Genomic DNA, 14,538 nt, shown 5'->3' with positions numbered 1-14,538 from the left:
AGTGGAGCCAGCCAGACTCCTTTCAGTTGTGGCAGAGAGTGTAGAAGGGACACAAAAGCCAGACCTTGCAGACTCAGTGGGCTCTGGTTGGGTTTTGGGGAGAACTTGTTCCCCAGTGGGTTGGTGTGCTGGGAGAGGACGGGAAGGGGGACAGCGTGGTGGGTGCAGGTCCAGCTGGCTCGATGACCCTTCCGACTCGTATTTTATGTTTCTGTGCATAGCACATTTCAAAAATGCGATGAATCTTGAACATTCCTTCTTTAATAGGATTCAAACAGGAAAGATGAAAGCAAATATAATAATAAAAAATATCCAGTATTATTGTGTCTTTTTCTTGGCTTTGTGTTTTCTGCAGTTTTGGTCATGCTGTCTTTGTCTCATTTTATTATCTTCAGTACTAGTGTCTTGTCACAACTTTGCCATTTTCTCTTTCTTTCTTTCATCCCACTCGCTGCACTTCACAGTCACTTGGATGTGGCCAATTCAGGAGAACTCTGTGCAGTCTTAAATTGTGCAGTTTGATTCTGATAGGGAGGAAAATGTTAAATCTGAAGGCATTGGTGGAGTCATCTGCTAATACGGAAATTGTTAACCTATTGGACTCTGTACTGTGTACTGCTATGCTAAAACATGGTACGTTTAGAGAACTAGAAACTTAAGTTGTTAACACGGTGAAGGGGAAATTTTAAAGAATTTTGCATGCATTATGACTTACACAATTAAAAGACTGACAAACTATAAAATAACACAGAATGTTTGAGAATAAAGCTAGTATAGTTCAGAAAAGCAGACAAATTTTTCATGGCAAAGTTAGAACAGAGACATAATCTGATTTAAGATTAAATTGCCAGTTAGTCCCCACATAAGGTAAACAAACACGGTATTCCTTTCATTTCCTCATCTCTATTTTGATAAATAATTGTAACTGCAGTGCCTATTAGTAATGTACAGGCATGCACATCTGCAAGTTCCTCAAACCTGGTTTAACCAACTTTAAAGTCAATGTGGAACAAAGCATTCCAACAAGGCGCTTGAAAGATTCCCAAGTGAGCAACCTGCCAAGGTGAGATAGATCTGTGAAGGCACACTGGTAATGAGATCACTTTCTGCTGAAGCTTCAACAAACTATCATGTGAGACACACTGCAATACCATCTTCTCTGGCAAGCAGAAAAGGGGATGAAGTTGGTTGTGTGTGCTGGTCTGAGTCTGGCTGCACTATGTATGTCTATTGCTTTGTTACTGAGGAGTAGGTTTATCAGCAAGCACAGATGGGAAGGTGGTGCACTTGAGCTTTCCAAAGGGAGTAGAGGAGACGGGAAAGTTGGTACAAGCACCAGCTCTTCTCAGGGCACAGCCTGGGAAGATGGGAGGGCAGGCCCCCCACCCCATCCATGCAACAGGGTCGATTCTCTCCATTTTCCTGCTCAGATTGCAGCCAATAAGGGTAATTGATCAAGACTGCCCCCCTTCTGTAGTTCTAAGGGCTAAGGGCTAAGTCCAGAGTCAGACTGGGTGAGCAGGACTGTCCACAGTTGGTACCTCACGTTAAAGGCTGGGTTTCTTCAGTCCTACCAGTCCACAGACTCAGCAAATTCAGAAGCTTCATTATGTGTTTTGGGGAGTAGGTTTGATGCACAAGTTTCCACCTGAAGAGACCAGTTTCCTTGCTTTGTGGAATATCTCAGACAGAGGAGATAAGGGCGAAAATGGTCCAGTGCACCAGAGTCTTGTAGAGGGGGAGTGAAGTGTGAGTTCTTGTCATCTACTGCTGTGAAAGTAAATCATGAAGGAGAGACCTACACGGGCACATGAAGGTTCAGGCCAGAAACCCTCAGACTGTCGCGTCCCAAACTTGGGCAGTGGTGACTGATTGAATTTTAGGGGTTGTTTTTTTGCACATTTCAAACTTCTGCTGGGCATTTCTGAATTGAGAAGAAGAATTGAGAGGTTTCCCCAATGGAATTAGCTGTATGTAAAGAAGCTGTTGCTTGCGTGGTTGTAGTCCAATGAGGTCAACTTGTCCCACCATTTGGAACACAGTGCAGGAGAGAGCTTTGTAGACTTTAGCATTTTTAGCTTCCTTATGCTATATATAGCACAGGACATTCTTGCAGGAAGAAAATAGTTTGGTTTGGTAGATCTTGTTATCAGAGGACCCTGAAGTGTCCTAATATTGTGCTTATAGCACATTTAGAGACATGAAGTAAGCACTGGTTTTTGCAGAAATGCAAAATGCATTCAGCTTCCTAAAACTGCTCCCAAATTTTTAACACAAACTCACCACCTCTTGAAAGCCAGGGTGATCATGAAGTAAACTGTTGTTCACTGGCAAAGGAGTAAAAGGAAATGGAGAATTTCCAGAAGGCTCTTGATGCCTAAAGGAAAAACAAGCAAATGTACAAAGGCTGGATGTCCACCACATACTGCTTATCAGAGTGCTGAGATTTAACTCTTGGGCTGTAATGGGAATATCCAAGAGGACAAGTGAGATATTAACAACAACACTTACATGAAAAAAAAAAGAACAAAGGAAATATACCCAAACTTAATTAATGACCAATCCTCATATGTGCATACACAAAAGGATACTAGATCTCACCATGGGAGTTCAGCTTAAATACTGAATCTGGGGTGTTCAGACTTCCATTATAACAGGTTTATAACTCTGCATTCAGATGTACATGACAGCTGTTTGTGCTTATACACACAAAAAATACAGGTGTAAACTCGCTGAGGGTTAAAAAAAGGCTCTCTGTTGTCAGATTTTTTTTCCCCCAATGACTGAAAACATTGTTAGTGCAAAACCCATGGTTCAGGATGCTCTCATGGTCCTGAATACTGCAGAAACAAATAAAGAATGGAAAATTGAAGCTGACTAAACATCTGGCAAGCTAAACAACCAAACATTAAAAGCAACTGCAGCCTGTTGCAAGCCCTCAGTAAGGATGCAATGACAAGATGCTGTTTTAATGAAAAACCTCAAAATTGCTCTACCAGATCAACTCACTTTCTTAATAAGATTTTTTTTAAATTATAATCATAAGGTTCATTCACAGGTGATCTTTGTTACCTGTCTGCAGGAGAATCTAAGTCAATATGGTTTTCAAAACCATGCGTACAGCTGTCTAGTTCTGGTGAGTGAGAAGTCCCTGTAAATAAGACAAGAGTACAAGAGTGTAATGACTATTCAGTTATGACAATTCAATTAACAAGTTAAAAACCACAGAGAGTGTTTAGTGTCATCTGTAGTGTGCTAGTAGATCTCAGGCAGTATACAAAGGGTGTCATTTTATGCCAGATGATAATCAAGAGCATCATCTTACAGCTTGAAAATGTTCATTTCTCATTTATTCACTTACAGAAGCACAAATCAGGGCTGTTGAAGTAATCAAGAACAGCATCTTTGTCATCCCATTACAGACACAGGAGATGCTCCTGATTTTAGGAACCTCAGATATTCTGCTTAAACCCAGCAACTGCTCTGTTTGAAGGAAGAAGTGGCACAGTCCTAAGGAAGAAGTGGCACAGCAGGAACACGAGTCCTTAATGTCTGAGTAGCAAATGCTGCCTGTTCGTTGGCTTGCTCGGAGGTTTAGTTCCATATACATAAAATGAAGAATATGAGTTTGAATTCAATATATTCTTTGAACTACAATCCTTTCCCTTTAAAACAACAGCTCTGATAAAGCTGTGACTTTAGTCTAAAAATGATCCAAGAGCTCAATGGTGGCTGGCCTTACTGAATCAACTTTTCCTGTCAGACTACAAGGTAAAGTTATACCCCAATTCCTAAATGTAATCTGGCATGAAAACCTGGATTGCTGTTTTCCATACAGCGGTGTCTGACACAACTTTCAAGTTATGCTGTTCTGAACCAATCTATTGTATTCTCTTAGCAAACAAAAAACCACAAGGACTAAATCCTTCCCTCTGCAAAAGCCACAGGAAGTCTTTGTTTCTTAACAAAACCAACAAATTTTTCCAACTACAAATTGTTATCTTTGTAAAAGACTGTAGGATTCAAAACCGTTCTTTAAAAAGTTTAAAAATTTACACTTAAACTTTACCATTGGGACTATGAAACATACCCTTCCAATACTGCACAGTAATTGGTCTTCCATACAAACGGATTCCATCCAGTAGAGCTTTTGCATAAGGCAGTGATACTTTGTGTTTAAAGCAGACATATCCAAAAGACTTAGGTTTTCCTTCTTTGTCCTCACAAATCATCACTTTGGTTAATGGTCCAGCCTGAAAGAAATTTCTATTATTTAGCAGAGACTGACGTTTCATTGTGTTTTGAGTATTTCATGATGATTTCTCTTTTGCTAAAGGTAAGTTTCTTACTTTGAAAATGTCTCTCCACGTTCCCAAAGCTCAAATTCTGAGCCTTCTACAAACAAAAATCAGCTCCACAAATCTTAAAAGGGAACCAAGCATCAGTTGATGTTTAGTCTTTCATGATCAGAATTTTTATTATTTTTAGAATACCATGCCATATTAATTAGCTTCCCAAAGGGGAAGACTAATTTACTGACTCCATAGCAAAAGTTACCTTCCAGTTCATCAATAAGATAATATCTTAGAAGTAGCAGTAGATACATGCTCATCATTTGATGGGGAGGGGTGGAGTGGGGGAAGAGCTAGAGGTCAGAGGTGCATGTTTAGGACTATGCCATAGCAGAATATTGAACTGGATACTTTCCAAGACAGGGCAAGACTACAATGAGAAGCATAGGCTGCTGCACCAAAAGGGAAACCTGAGTGAAAACAAGCTAAAACGAGGAGAAAAGACAAGTTACTGGGATGACCTAAAGACCCAGATCAAAGCTGGCAGTTGGATGACTGCTGCAGATTATGCAGAAGAATAATGCAAAACTGTGTTCTAAGAGCATCTTTATCACTTTTGCATTTTGTACTTTATTACTCATGTCCTCTAGGAAGATAAACTTTCTTAAGCTTACATTTACAGTTATAGAGCAGACTACTATTCAGCCTAGAAAACAGGTAGGAATTAAGCTCAGGCTTGAAACAGGTCCAACTACTTTGTGTTTCTACACTGTGACTGAAGGGTCGGGGTTTGAAGGGACTTCTGGAGAGCACGTTGCCCAACTCTCCTAACTAAACATCCCATTGGTGGAATATTTCTTCTCGAGCATTAGAACAGCATTTCGATATACAAAGGTACCAGTTCGCTACCTGCAGGAAGAGCTCGTAGAGGATCTCCTCTCTAACCCGGCTCTCCAAGTTCCCCACGAGTAGGGTCTGCTCCGCCGCCTCGGACCTCCCCGGCGACGACATAGAGCCTGCGGGAGCACTGCCGGGAGTGCGAGAAGAGCGTCCCAGCTGCTGGGAAGCTGCGCTCCGGGGCACGTTGTGAGGGGTCGGGCCCGGCTAGTGGCAACACTGGAACGCGGGCGGGTGGGTGCCGCGTCTGTTTGCGTGTGACACCACCCACAGCATCTCTTTGTAACACCGTACTTAATCGTTCGGTGTGTAGTAATGATGGTAAATACAAACATGAGGGGTTTTTTTTGCCACTGAATCTTAAGTCCTGGCAGGACTGACTGGTGCAAAACAAACCGACCAACCCTGAAAAACAATCCACCTCCCCAAACTTGTATTCACAAGTGTGTTCACACGATCCACTCCTGCCATTAACATTGCAATGAGTCCTCACTGTAGAAGAGGCTGCAAACAGAGCAAGTGCTCAGCTCAGGAGCAAAGAGGGAGGGTTTTATCAGATGGAACTGCATGCCAAACATACAGAAAACCTCTTTCTGCACTATGTTACTGTGTTGGCTTGAACAGCAGAAGTGATTTTATACTATGGAGCATCGAAACCATGGACTGACAATCTCTGCAATAAACTGCTGGAATTGTCCAGTCACAGCTGGGCAAATGAACAGAGACTTTTGCCTCTGATGAGCTTCCAGTGGCAGCAGGTCACAGGCAGAAAGCTGGGGAAAAAGCCAAAGCTTTTTTTTTACCCAAAGCCCCAGCTGCAGGAGCAGCCCCTGGGTAGGGGAGCACTGAGCTCACGGCACAACGAGAATTCCTGATCCAAGCTTTTTCCCGTAGAAACACCAGATCAATCACTATCACTACTGTGATTATTTTCACACAGACCACTGTTATTGCAATAATATCCATAAACAAGTATCAAATTTCCCTCAAAAGAAAATGAGATACCAGTAAAACCTTCATGCAACAGTCTTCGTTATCTTCAGATGGCTTTGGAAGGGTAATACTTCTATATTCTACATCTCAGTGCACAACAGACTTTTTCAAACGAAGGCTCAGACTAACAAACCCTGATTTCTGCCAGCAGACAAGTTCCTTAGAGCATTCCTTCATCAAGGAATACGGACAGTGAATATATTTCAATTCATGTCTCAGGTCCATTCCTTAGCAGTCACTAAGGAAGTTAACTTCAAAATAATCCGCAACCATTGTAAAATCACTTCGGCACAAACCTATCTGTCTCTACGTTTATGACCATCGAGACAGAGAGAGCAGGAGAATGACAGGACTGAAGCAGAGCAATGGGGACAGATTGGAAAAAAAAAATTAAAAAAGACAGCAACAGGCAGCAGGCCAGAGCAAAAAGAGAAAACAAGAGGAAGAACAGACCAATATAGAAACGAGGCGAGGGACAAAGTGGGATACCGTGAAAGAAAGAAGGACAGGGAGTGGGACACTGGGATAGAGACAATGAGAGCAACAGAGAATGACAGAGATATGAAGAACAAGAAAAAACAGGGCCAGAGGGGTGAAGTAATAAATATCAGGGTCAGGAAACAGCAAAAGGATCAGAGAGAGTAATAAATGAACAGGAAAATGGAAAGGGAAAGTGAGATCCAGAACTGAAAACACAGCAACAGTTAGCAAAACAAATGGATAGAGAGAGAAACAAAAGGAAGGAGGGAAACAGGTAGGAAGGCAGGGACACACTGCAGTACACAGAGGTACAGAGAGGAAAAAAATGCCAAAGAACAGGCCAGATAAATTGTGAGAGGAAAAGAGGCAGATTCAACTCAGAACAAATCGATGGAAAAGGAAAAAACAGCTGTAAGCTGCAGAAGAGAGACAGAGTATGAAAAAAGGAAAGGGAACTGGTGTGAGACAGAAACACAGAGAGAAAAAGGAAAGGGAATGTGGTAGGAAGAGGAAGCAAGACAAAATAGAGACAAGAGGAGAGATATAGGGAAGCAAAAGAAAATAATCACAGCAGCATGCAAAAAAAAAAGGGGGACCAGGAGAGAAACAAAGAGACCCTGAGACACACAAGAGGGGAGACAAGGGCCCAAGGGACCTTGGACTCACCTCAGCTCCGACTCTTGGCACTGCCGGGAAAATTTGTCTGTTCAGATGCTTCTTTCCCCTTCTCACCCAGAGAAGCAGGCTCTCACTTGCCTGCAGAGGGAGGTGGGTACCAGCCGGATGGCCTTCAATTTTTATTTCCTTGCCTTTTTATGGCCTCTCCAGGCTCCACCACAGCAGCTCCTGTCCGAGCCAGTAATTGCTCATCCTGTCCCTCTCCAGCCCACGCCCTGGAGGGAGCAAGGCCGGTACTAATGTTGGAAATTATATAAAGTTAAATTTTTTTTTTTTTGTAACTTCTGTCAATTTAGTTCGCCTTTGCCCCGGGGGAAGGGAATTGAAGTTTCTTTTCAGGGGACTGGTTCACCAGGCAAGGTCTGATGAGCAACAGACTGGGAGTAGCACAAACGATAACAACCACTAACGATCATTAACGAACATCAATTCCAGACATCACCCCTGGCATGATCGAAGACACCTGGTCTGGGAAAAGAGAGGTAAGAATGAGGACCTAATTAGCATCTAAGGCAAAGAAATTCATGTCCAATAGGAAACCAAATACTAAGAACTGTGCAACTTGGGACCAATGAACATTGGACCAATGAACATTGAACCAATGAATTGCTATGGGTTTTGACTGTATAAAATATGTGAAAAATCTAGTAAAGGACTATGTGTCATAGAATGATCTTCTCTGCACAATGCAGTCAATGCGTGGATGAAATTATTTCTGTTGCTCATCCTGGCCAGAACCACATCCTGGCCAAAATAAAGTAATGCCTTGATTCTCTAACACTAAAAATGTTGGAGAGGTTGGGTTTTTTAATTGTTTTTCCCGCAATTTCGGTGACACTAATGACCCACACAAGCCCGAAGTGAGTACAGTCACAGTGAGTACAGGGATGCTTCGGAGAAGAATGGACACTTTCATGCTCAGCCCGGCCTCTGGCAAAGAAGCAGCAGCGACTGTTATTACTGTAGATCCCTTGCACGAATCCCACCTTCTGCAGGGGCTTCTGGGGACACTTCGACGGGCAACCTGCCGCCGTCACGACAGGGCTGAGGGTGGCCAGTGGGCACAGGGCAGGTTTCAGGGGGGATGCTGGAGCTGGGGCAGCGGCACAGGGCGAGCAGGGCCGGTGGAGACTCAGGAGAGTTCTGGTGACACAGAGAGGCGCCCAGCCCGGGGATGTGGCCGCTTACTCCCAGGCCGGGAGCCGGAGTGGGTGGGCTGCAGCTTCTACCCCGCCATCCCGGGCGGCCCCGAGGCGGCAATTCCGCACCCGCTGAGACTCTCAGTCATCTCACCGCTGCCGCGACCTCATCCCTCACCCACCGCCGAGCCACGCGCCCGGTGCTCAGCCACGCCGCTCCCGAGCACCGCGCGGGCACCAGGCCCGGCAGCGGCTCCCAGGGGCACTCAAAAGCTGGGCGGCGGTACCGGCGCCGAAATTCCGCGCTTTGCACTCCGAGTGCCACCGCCATCGTGCCCGTGGGACAGCAGCGGCATGTCCTTACCAGGAGGCGGCTCAGACCACGGCCCCGCATAGCCGGCCCCGTGCGCACACGCGGGTTTAGCCGCCCACTTGCAGCTCGGCATTTTGGCCAGCGGGTTGCAGCAGGGAGATCCCGCTCCACCTTTTTCGGTCAACGCGCATTGGCGGCTTTCTTGGCTGCAGGAGCAGCTACGGACCAGACGGCGGCACCCGCCAGCGCGGCTCGGCGGGGTCCCGGCCCAGGAAGTCCCGCGGGGCCGCCTGGAGGGGGGGCAGGGAGCGGGGGGTCACAGCCGACGAGCAGGGAAAGGACACGGAGGACGGGAGATGCACGGGAAACACAAGGATATGACATACACCAGTTCCAGCCGGGATAATGCTCAGCAGACACTTCATTTGGGATAACCCACACGAAGCAACTCAATCTGGCTAACTGACCCACACTGGATAATCCACAGCAATGCCCACCCCCAAACTGCAAATATTTCACCCCAAATTTTCCCAACTGATTTTGTTGTCATTTTGGAGGTTTTTTGCTAGTATAAAAATTGGGTTTTACTTTCCTAAATATTCAATTTGGCAATTTTCTGAAGCTTTTTCACAACATAAAACCTAAGTGATTTTTGCTTTTGGCTCTGTGTGTGAAAATGCGGGGTTTTTAGCTTTCTGGCTGCTCACATCTGTGCATCACAGGACAGCCCAGGTGCCAGTGCCCGCTGCCAGCACCATGAAAATCCTTGGGGATGCTGCTGCTCTGAGCCTGCACACCAGCCACAGGGAGCAGCACAGGGACACTTGAGGGACGGGAGCATGCATGGGCAGTGCCACAGGCATTCAGCTTTCCCTGAGAGTGTAACGTCAGAATACAGCTGGCTGCAGACACTTTCATGAGACTCGTCTACGTTTCACCATGGACACCTGATGAAGCCAATAAAAGATGCCAGTTTTCCAATCGTGCACATCTGTGCCCCATCCATCTTGGAAGACAGGTGCTCACAAGGCTGATGCAGGCAAGCAGAGTGGGACAGCCTCCAGGGCTCCTCTTCCCCAGGCCAAGCAGAGCAGAGGTTGCGAGTAGAGCTTTTGCCCTCAGCCTCTTTTATGCCTCCATCACTCCAGCTCCTCCATTGGCATTGCTCCATAGTGCCCACACCCACCAGGACCTGGTGGCCCCAGCCTGCACACCATGCCCAGGCACAGCCTCCCCTTCCCTACAGTGTTGCCTGCACCCTTGCTGGCACAGCCTAGTTGTGGGACTGCCCTTGCTGACTGGGCATAATGCCCACACCTGCCCACCTCGCCCTCCACAGCCACTCCCACAGCCACAACTGGTCCCCAGCTCTCTGGCTCCTGCAGGGCATCAGCCCATCGCCAGGCTGGTGGTGCTCAGTATCCCCAGTAGCCCATTCCCCTCTCACCTAGTCCTGGCTGTCAGCGTGATCACTTGCACCCTCTACCTCCACAGAAGACACTGAAGAGCAGCCCCTGAGAGATCTCCTCACTGCGTGGCCATCAGCCAGGCTTGGACACTGAATGCCAGCACCCTTGAAGCCAGCACAGCTGGGGCAATCCCTCAAGCTGATCTGGCACCACTGGCTACAGGAGAGCCCAGCTAGCTCTCCCCAGATCCCTGCCCCTCCTGCACATTCAGGAGCATTCGTGCCAACACCTTCCCAGGGACAGAGCAGTCTGAAGGCTTTCCCACCCTTCCTCCTTGCCTTTCTGGAATACAGCTGTGGCAGTTGCTCAGATTGATGGGAGTGTCCCCAGAGAAGCAGGACCTTCTGAAGAGCAGGGCCTGGCACTAGCAGCATGGCTCCCCCCCTAGCCCTCAGGATGCTCCCCAGCCAGTCAGAGCCATGTAGTAAATGGTTTAATTAACACACTGACAGCACCAGAGCCAGCATGAGCTGGACTTTATCCGCTGCTTTGCTTGGCTGCCAGTCTCTTGTCTCTCTCTTCAGCAATGGTCAGGCGGATGCCCTTTCCACGGGGCAAGGAGATCCATGGCTTGTTGCCCTGCAGCAAGGGAGAAGAAACCACTTCACACCAGGAAACCCAGATAGCAACAGAGCTCTCCCTCTAAGGGGGAAAGCAGCAGAAGCCCACCCCTGCTCATGCTGGGCCAGGTACACATGGTGGTGGCACTGGCCCAGCAGAGGCCTCTAAGGAAGGTGCCAAGGATGCAAAGGTCTACAGCTGCCTTTCAGTCACATCCTTGAAGAATGCACTTCAGCCAAAACCAAAACACCGCCCCCCTCCAATCTGGACCCGTCAGGGATGGCAAAACAGCAGAGGCTTTTCGGGGGGCACTCTGAGTCAGAGCAGCTGCCCAGATCACACCAAGGTCTGAGCACTGCTCAGCCCCCAGCTCCCAGGTTTCAGGGCTGCTTATCGAAAACATCTGCATTCCTCAATTTGCAAATGCTTCTTCCCCTTCCCAGAGCAGGCAGAAATACAGGGAATCAGAACTGAGGCCAGCTCTGAAGCTCCACTGTGTGGAAAGACAGCTGCCTAAGGAAACACTAAGGCTCTTTGCCACAGCCAGCAGGCCCTCACAAGAGGAGAGAACCCCCCACCTGGTGCCCCCATGGCCTTACTTTGCCTATAACGAAGATGTTGGAGAGCCTGGTGGCAAAGCTGTTGCCGTTGGCGTCCTTCACATGAACCACGTCAAACGACCCGGGGTGCCTCTCCCGGTTGGTGATCACCCCAATTCGGCCCAAGTTGGCACCGCCAGTCACCATGCACAGGTTACCTGAGTAAGGGAATACAGGTGTGACAAGAGCTGGCACCAGGTGCTGTGGTGAAGTCCTTCCACTTGGGCTTTTTGCCCATACCAAACATTCCCATTCCAGCTCACAGCTCTGTGACTGAAACCTTCTCTCACCACCAAGAGATAAGCCCAACCACCTCCCCACCAGCTTGCTGCTTCTGCCTGGTGCCTCAGAACTGCCAAGTCCCTACTGCCAAATGCTTCCCACTGCTAGGACACAGGAGGAATCCCCTGCTCCACCTGCAGGTGGACATGCTCCTGGGAAACAAACCCATTCCCAAGGTTGACACCACTGCCTCTCTATTCAGTGCAAATATGCTTAGCATTTAACTTCCATACTGCTCTCCACAGTGGGGAAGGGTACAGTGTTTTAATGGGATGCAAGACCTACCTGTGTCAAACTTGATGAAATCTGTGATCTTGCCTGTCTCCAGGTCAATCTGGACCGTATCATTCACCTTGATGAGGGGGTCTGGATAGCGGATAGTGCGGGCATCATGAGTGACCAAGTGAGGGATTCCTTTGGTGCCCACAAAGATCTTCCTCACCTTGCACAGCTTGTACTGCAAACAAAACCCAACACCTCTCAGCTAAGGCAGTGAGCAATGCCATGGACTAGGGAACAGAGCCACCAGTCACAGCAGAACACCGAGACACGCAGCTCTCATTCAGGAGATGCCAAAGAGGAAACACTGACCCAGCCAAACCCAACTGGACCCATGCTTACACCACCCCGAAGCTGCTCACCTTGGCCTCCTCAGGTGTGATGCGGTGCACAGCAAACCGGCCCTTGGTATCATACACCAGGCGGAAATGCTCACCTGTCTTCTCAATACTGATGACATCTGATTGCAGACAGGGAAATACAACAGCAGCTGTTATCAGCTCATTACCCAAGACCCTAACTTGGCATCAAGGTTACGTTTAAAAATAACCAGGCACTGCTGAACAACACTTAGGGTGTGATTGATGAGGTTGGGATCTACCCTTGACCACGGGCTCACATCTTTTGCTGTGACAGACTGCAAATCAGAAAAAACTGCTGAAGGCTGGAACCTGAACAGCAACTTACCCACATCAAGCAGGCGCTTACAGGCTACAGGCATCTGGCTTTGGTATTCACTGCTGTGCACAATTCCAAACTAAATAACAACTGCTTATACGTATCTTTTTTTCAACTCCAGAAGGGAAACCTTGCCCCTCAAATAATGCCAACCCCACAAAACACTCCCCTGACAGTGTAGAAGAGCTGCCTAAGGAACTGCCCCAACCCTACTCACCCATGAAGCCTGCAGGGTAGGTGATGTCGGTGCGGACTTTGCCATCTATTTTGATGAACCTCTGCATGCAGATCTTCTTGACCTCATCTCCTGTCAGAGCATACTTCAGCCGGTTTCGCAGGAAGATGATGAGGGGAAGGCACTCCCTCAGCTTGTGTGGGCCTGTTGATGGGCGGGGTGCCTGCGGACAGAAGCCTTCTGCTGGAGGCTCAAGCAGCATCAACTGCCCCAGAGAAGGAAACTACGGCGCCAACAGTGCCCGCAAGAGCATGCAAGGGCAGCAGCACAAAGTGCAGCTGCCACGCAGGCAGCGACCGGCTGCAGCTCTCCGTTCTTGGTATTCACAGCAGTTTCCCCCATCTCTTGCCAGCCTCACAAAACTGCCCCCAACAAAGCACAACCATCCATCTCAACCCAGAGCTGGAAAAGCACAGTAAGCAGCTCAAACGAGAACAGCCAATGACCCCGTCACATCCTCTGCAAACGGGGGAAAACGAACACTGTTCGTAAGGACCCCCATGTTAAACAAACACCTCCTGCTCACTCCAACTACCCCTGTTCACCTCCGCACAGTACCCGAACACTTCCCCTGATGTGACTGCGGCTGCCACGAGCAGCCCGGCCCCGGCCCCTCCTCCGATCCCGGCTTCAACCCCAAACCCAAGCCCGACCCCAGCTTCGACCCCAACCCAGGCCCGCACTCACAAAGACGCCCGTCAGCTTGTCCAGCATCCAGTGCTTGGGTGCAGCCACGCGCTTCAGATGCTTCTTGGGGCCGCGGGCCTACAGGAAGGGGTGTATTACGGGCCGCCGTCAGGCCCGGTCCCCCCCAGCCATCCCTCCCCGGCTCCCTCAGACTCCCGCCCCTCGGACCCTGGCGCCGGGCTCCCTCCAGCGCTTCTCGCCCCGGGGGGGTCGGCCAAAGCCCGCGGTGAGCGGGGGATGGCGGCGGATGGCGGCGGGGAGCGGCGGCGCCGCGCTCTCACCATGGCTGCGCTCTGCCGAGAAAGGGCTGGTGCTTCCGGCCCGCCGCGGATGGACAACGCGTGGCGGCGGAGACGTGCGTCGCCCCCTGGCGGCCCGGAGGCCCAGGGCCGTCCGCGAAGTGACGGGGCGATCGGGAGGGTTTGTCCCTTCCTCGCGGCCCCGACGGGGACGCTCCGCTCCGGGACACCGCGCTCAGGAACTCCCTGCTCCTAGCCAGGTCCCTGTGTCCATGGTCATCGCTGGTCACCGCTGATGGCGTGGGACAGCCCGCCACGTTGTGCCCCTGTAGTTTGGGAGAGCGTGTGAGTGTCGGAAGCCGATCCAGGGGTAACACCTGTACCGGGACACTGCCCTCCCCCTGCCACGGCCCCTCCCGGGGTAGAGCTGGGACCCCACGCAAAAAGCCCCCAAACCTGACGCCGGGCCTTAGCGTCCATTCCCGAGGGCAGTTCGGGGGTCAAGTGGTCCCAGTGAGGCCGACGTGTCCCTGCAGTTCTCCAGAGTCCCCGGAGCAATCCCAGGTCCCCGTACCCTGCCAGGCAGCCCAGTGAGTGCAGCAGCCCCACGCCTAGCACATCCCCACGACAGCGCTCCCGCAGCAGGGTGTGGCTGGGACAGAGGTCCCATTCCCGAGGGTGACACTGTCACCGAAAACACCGGGATAAATGAAAGTC

At 49.3% G+C, this 14,538-nt stretch overlaps 2 protein-coding genes across 2 annotated transcripts; both read right to left on the bottom strand.

Moving 5' to 3' along the window:
- Positions 1–243: 243 nt before the first annotated feature.
- On the bottom strand, positions 244–10,589 carry RBM11 (RNA binding motif protein 11). The gene is given in 8 exon segments (XM_042040269.1): positions 244–407; positions 410–539; positions 541–618; positions 979–991; positions 2,276–2,377; positions 3,073–3,151; positions 4,091–4,253; positions 5,202–10,589. Coding segments are annotated over 8 exon segments (756 nt in total). The 5' UTR covers positions 5,304–10,589; the 3' UTR covers positions 244–318.
- A 90-nt stretch (positions 10,590–10,679) lies between these two features.
- On the bottom strand, positions 10,680–13,902 carry RPS4X (ribosomal protein S4 X-linked). The gene is made up of 7 exons (XM_042040268.1): positions 13,864–13,902; positions 13,583–13,660; positions 12,878–13,058; positions 12,345–12,442; positions 11,989–12,160; positions 11,422–11,579; positions 10,680–10,840 (listed from the first exon to the last, which is right to left on the bottom strand). The coding sequence occupies exons 1-7, from the start codon at positions 13,864–13,866 to the stop codon at positions 10,739–10,741; spliced, it is 792 nt and encodes a 263-aa protein (XP_041896202.1). The 5' UTR covers positions 13,867–13,902; the 3' UTR covers positions 10,680–10,738.
- Between the last annotated feature and the right edge of the window lie 636 nt (positions 13,903–14,538).

Source organism: Corvus kubaryi, unplaced genomic scaffold (genome assembly GCF_017639235.1).
Source record: "Corvus kubaryi isolate FWS band 111438036 unplaced genomic scaffold, C.kubaryi_AGA036_p1.0 37395, whole genome shotgun sequence".
NCBI classification, from domain to species: domain Eukaryota; kingdom Metazoa; phylum Chordata; class Aves; order Passeriformes; family Corvidae; genus Corvus; species Corvus kubaryi.
The sequence above is the reverse complement of the archived record's forward strand: the minus strand, read 5'-3'. Positions and strand labels throughout refer to the sequence as shown.

Coding starts and splice junctions, on each gene's coding strand:
- RPS4X (XM_042040268.1), bottom strand. Junction 12,443..12,877: donor CTACCCTGCAGGCTTCATGG/GTGAGTAGGGTT, acceptor GTCTGCAATCAG/ATGTCATCAGTATTGAGAAG. Junction 10,841..11,421: donor ACATCTTCGTTATAGGCAAA/GTAAGGCCATGG, acceptor CCCTTGCTGCAG/GGCAACAAGCCATGGATCTC.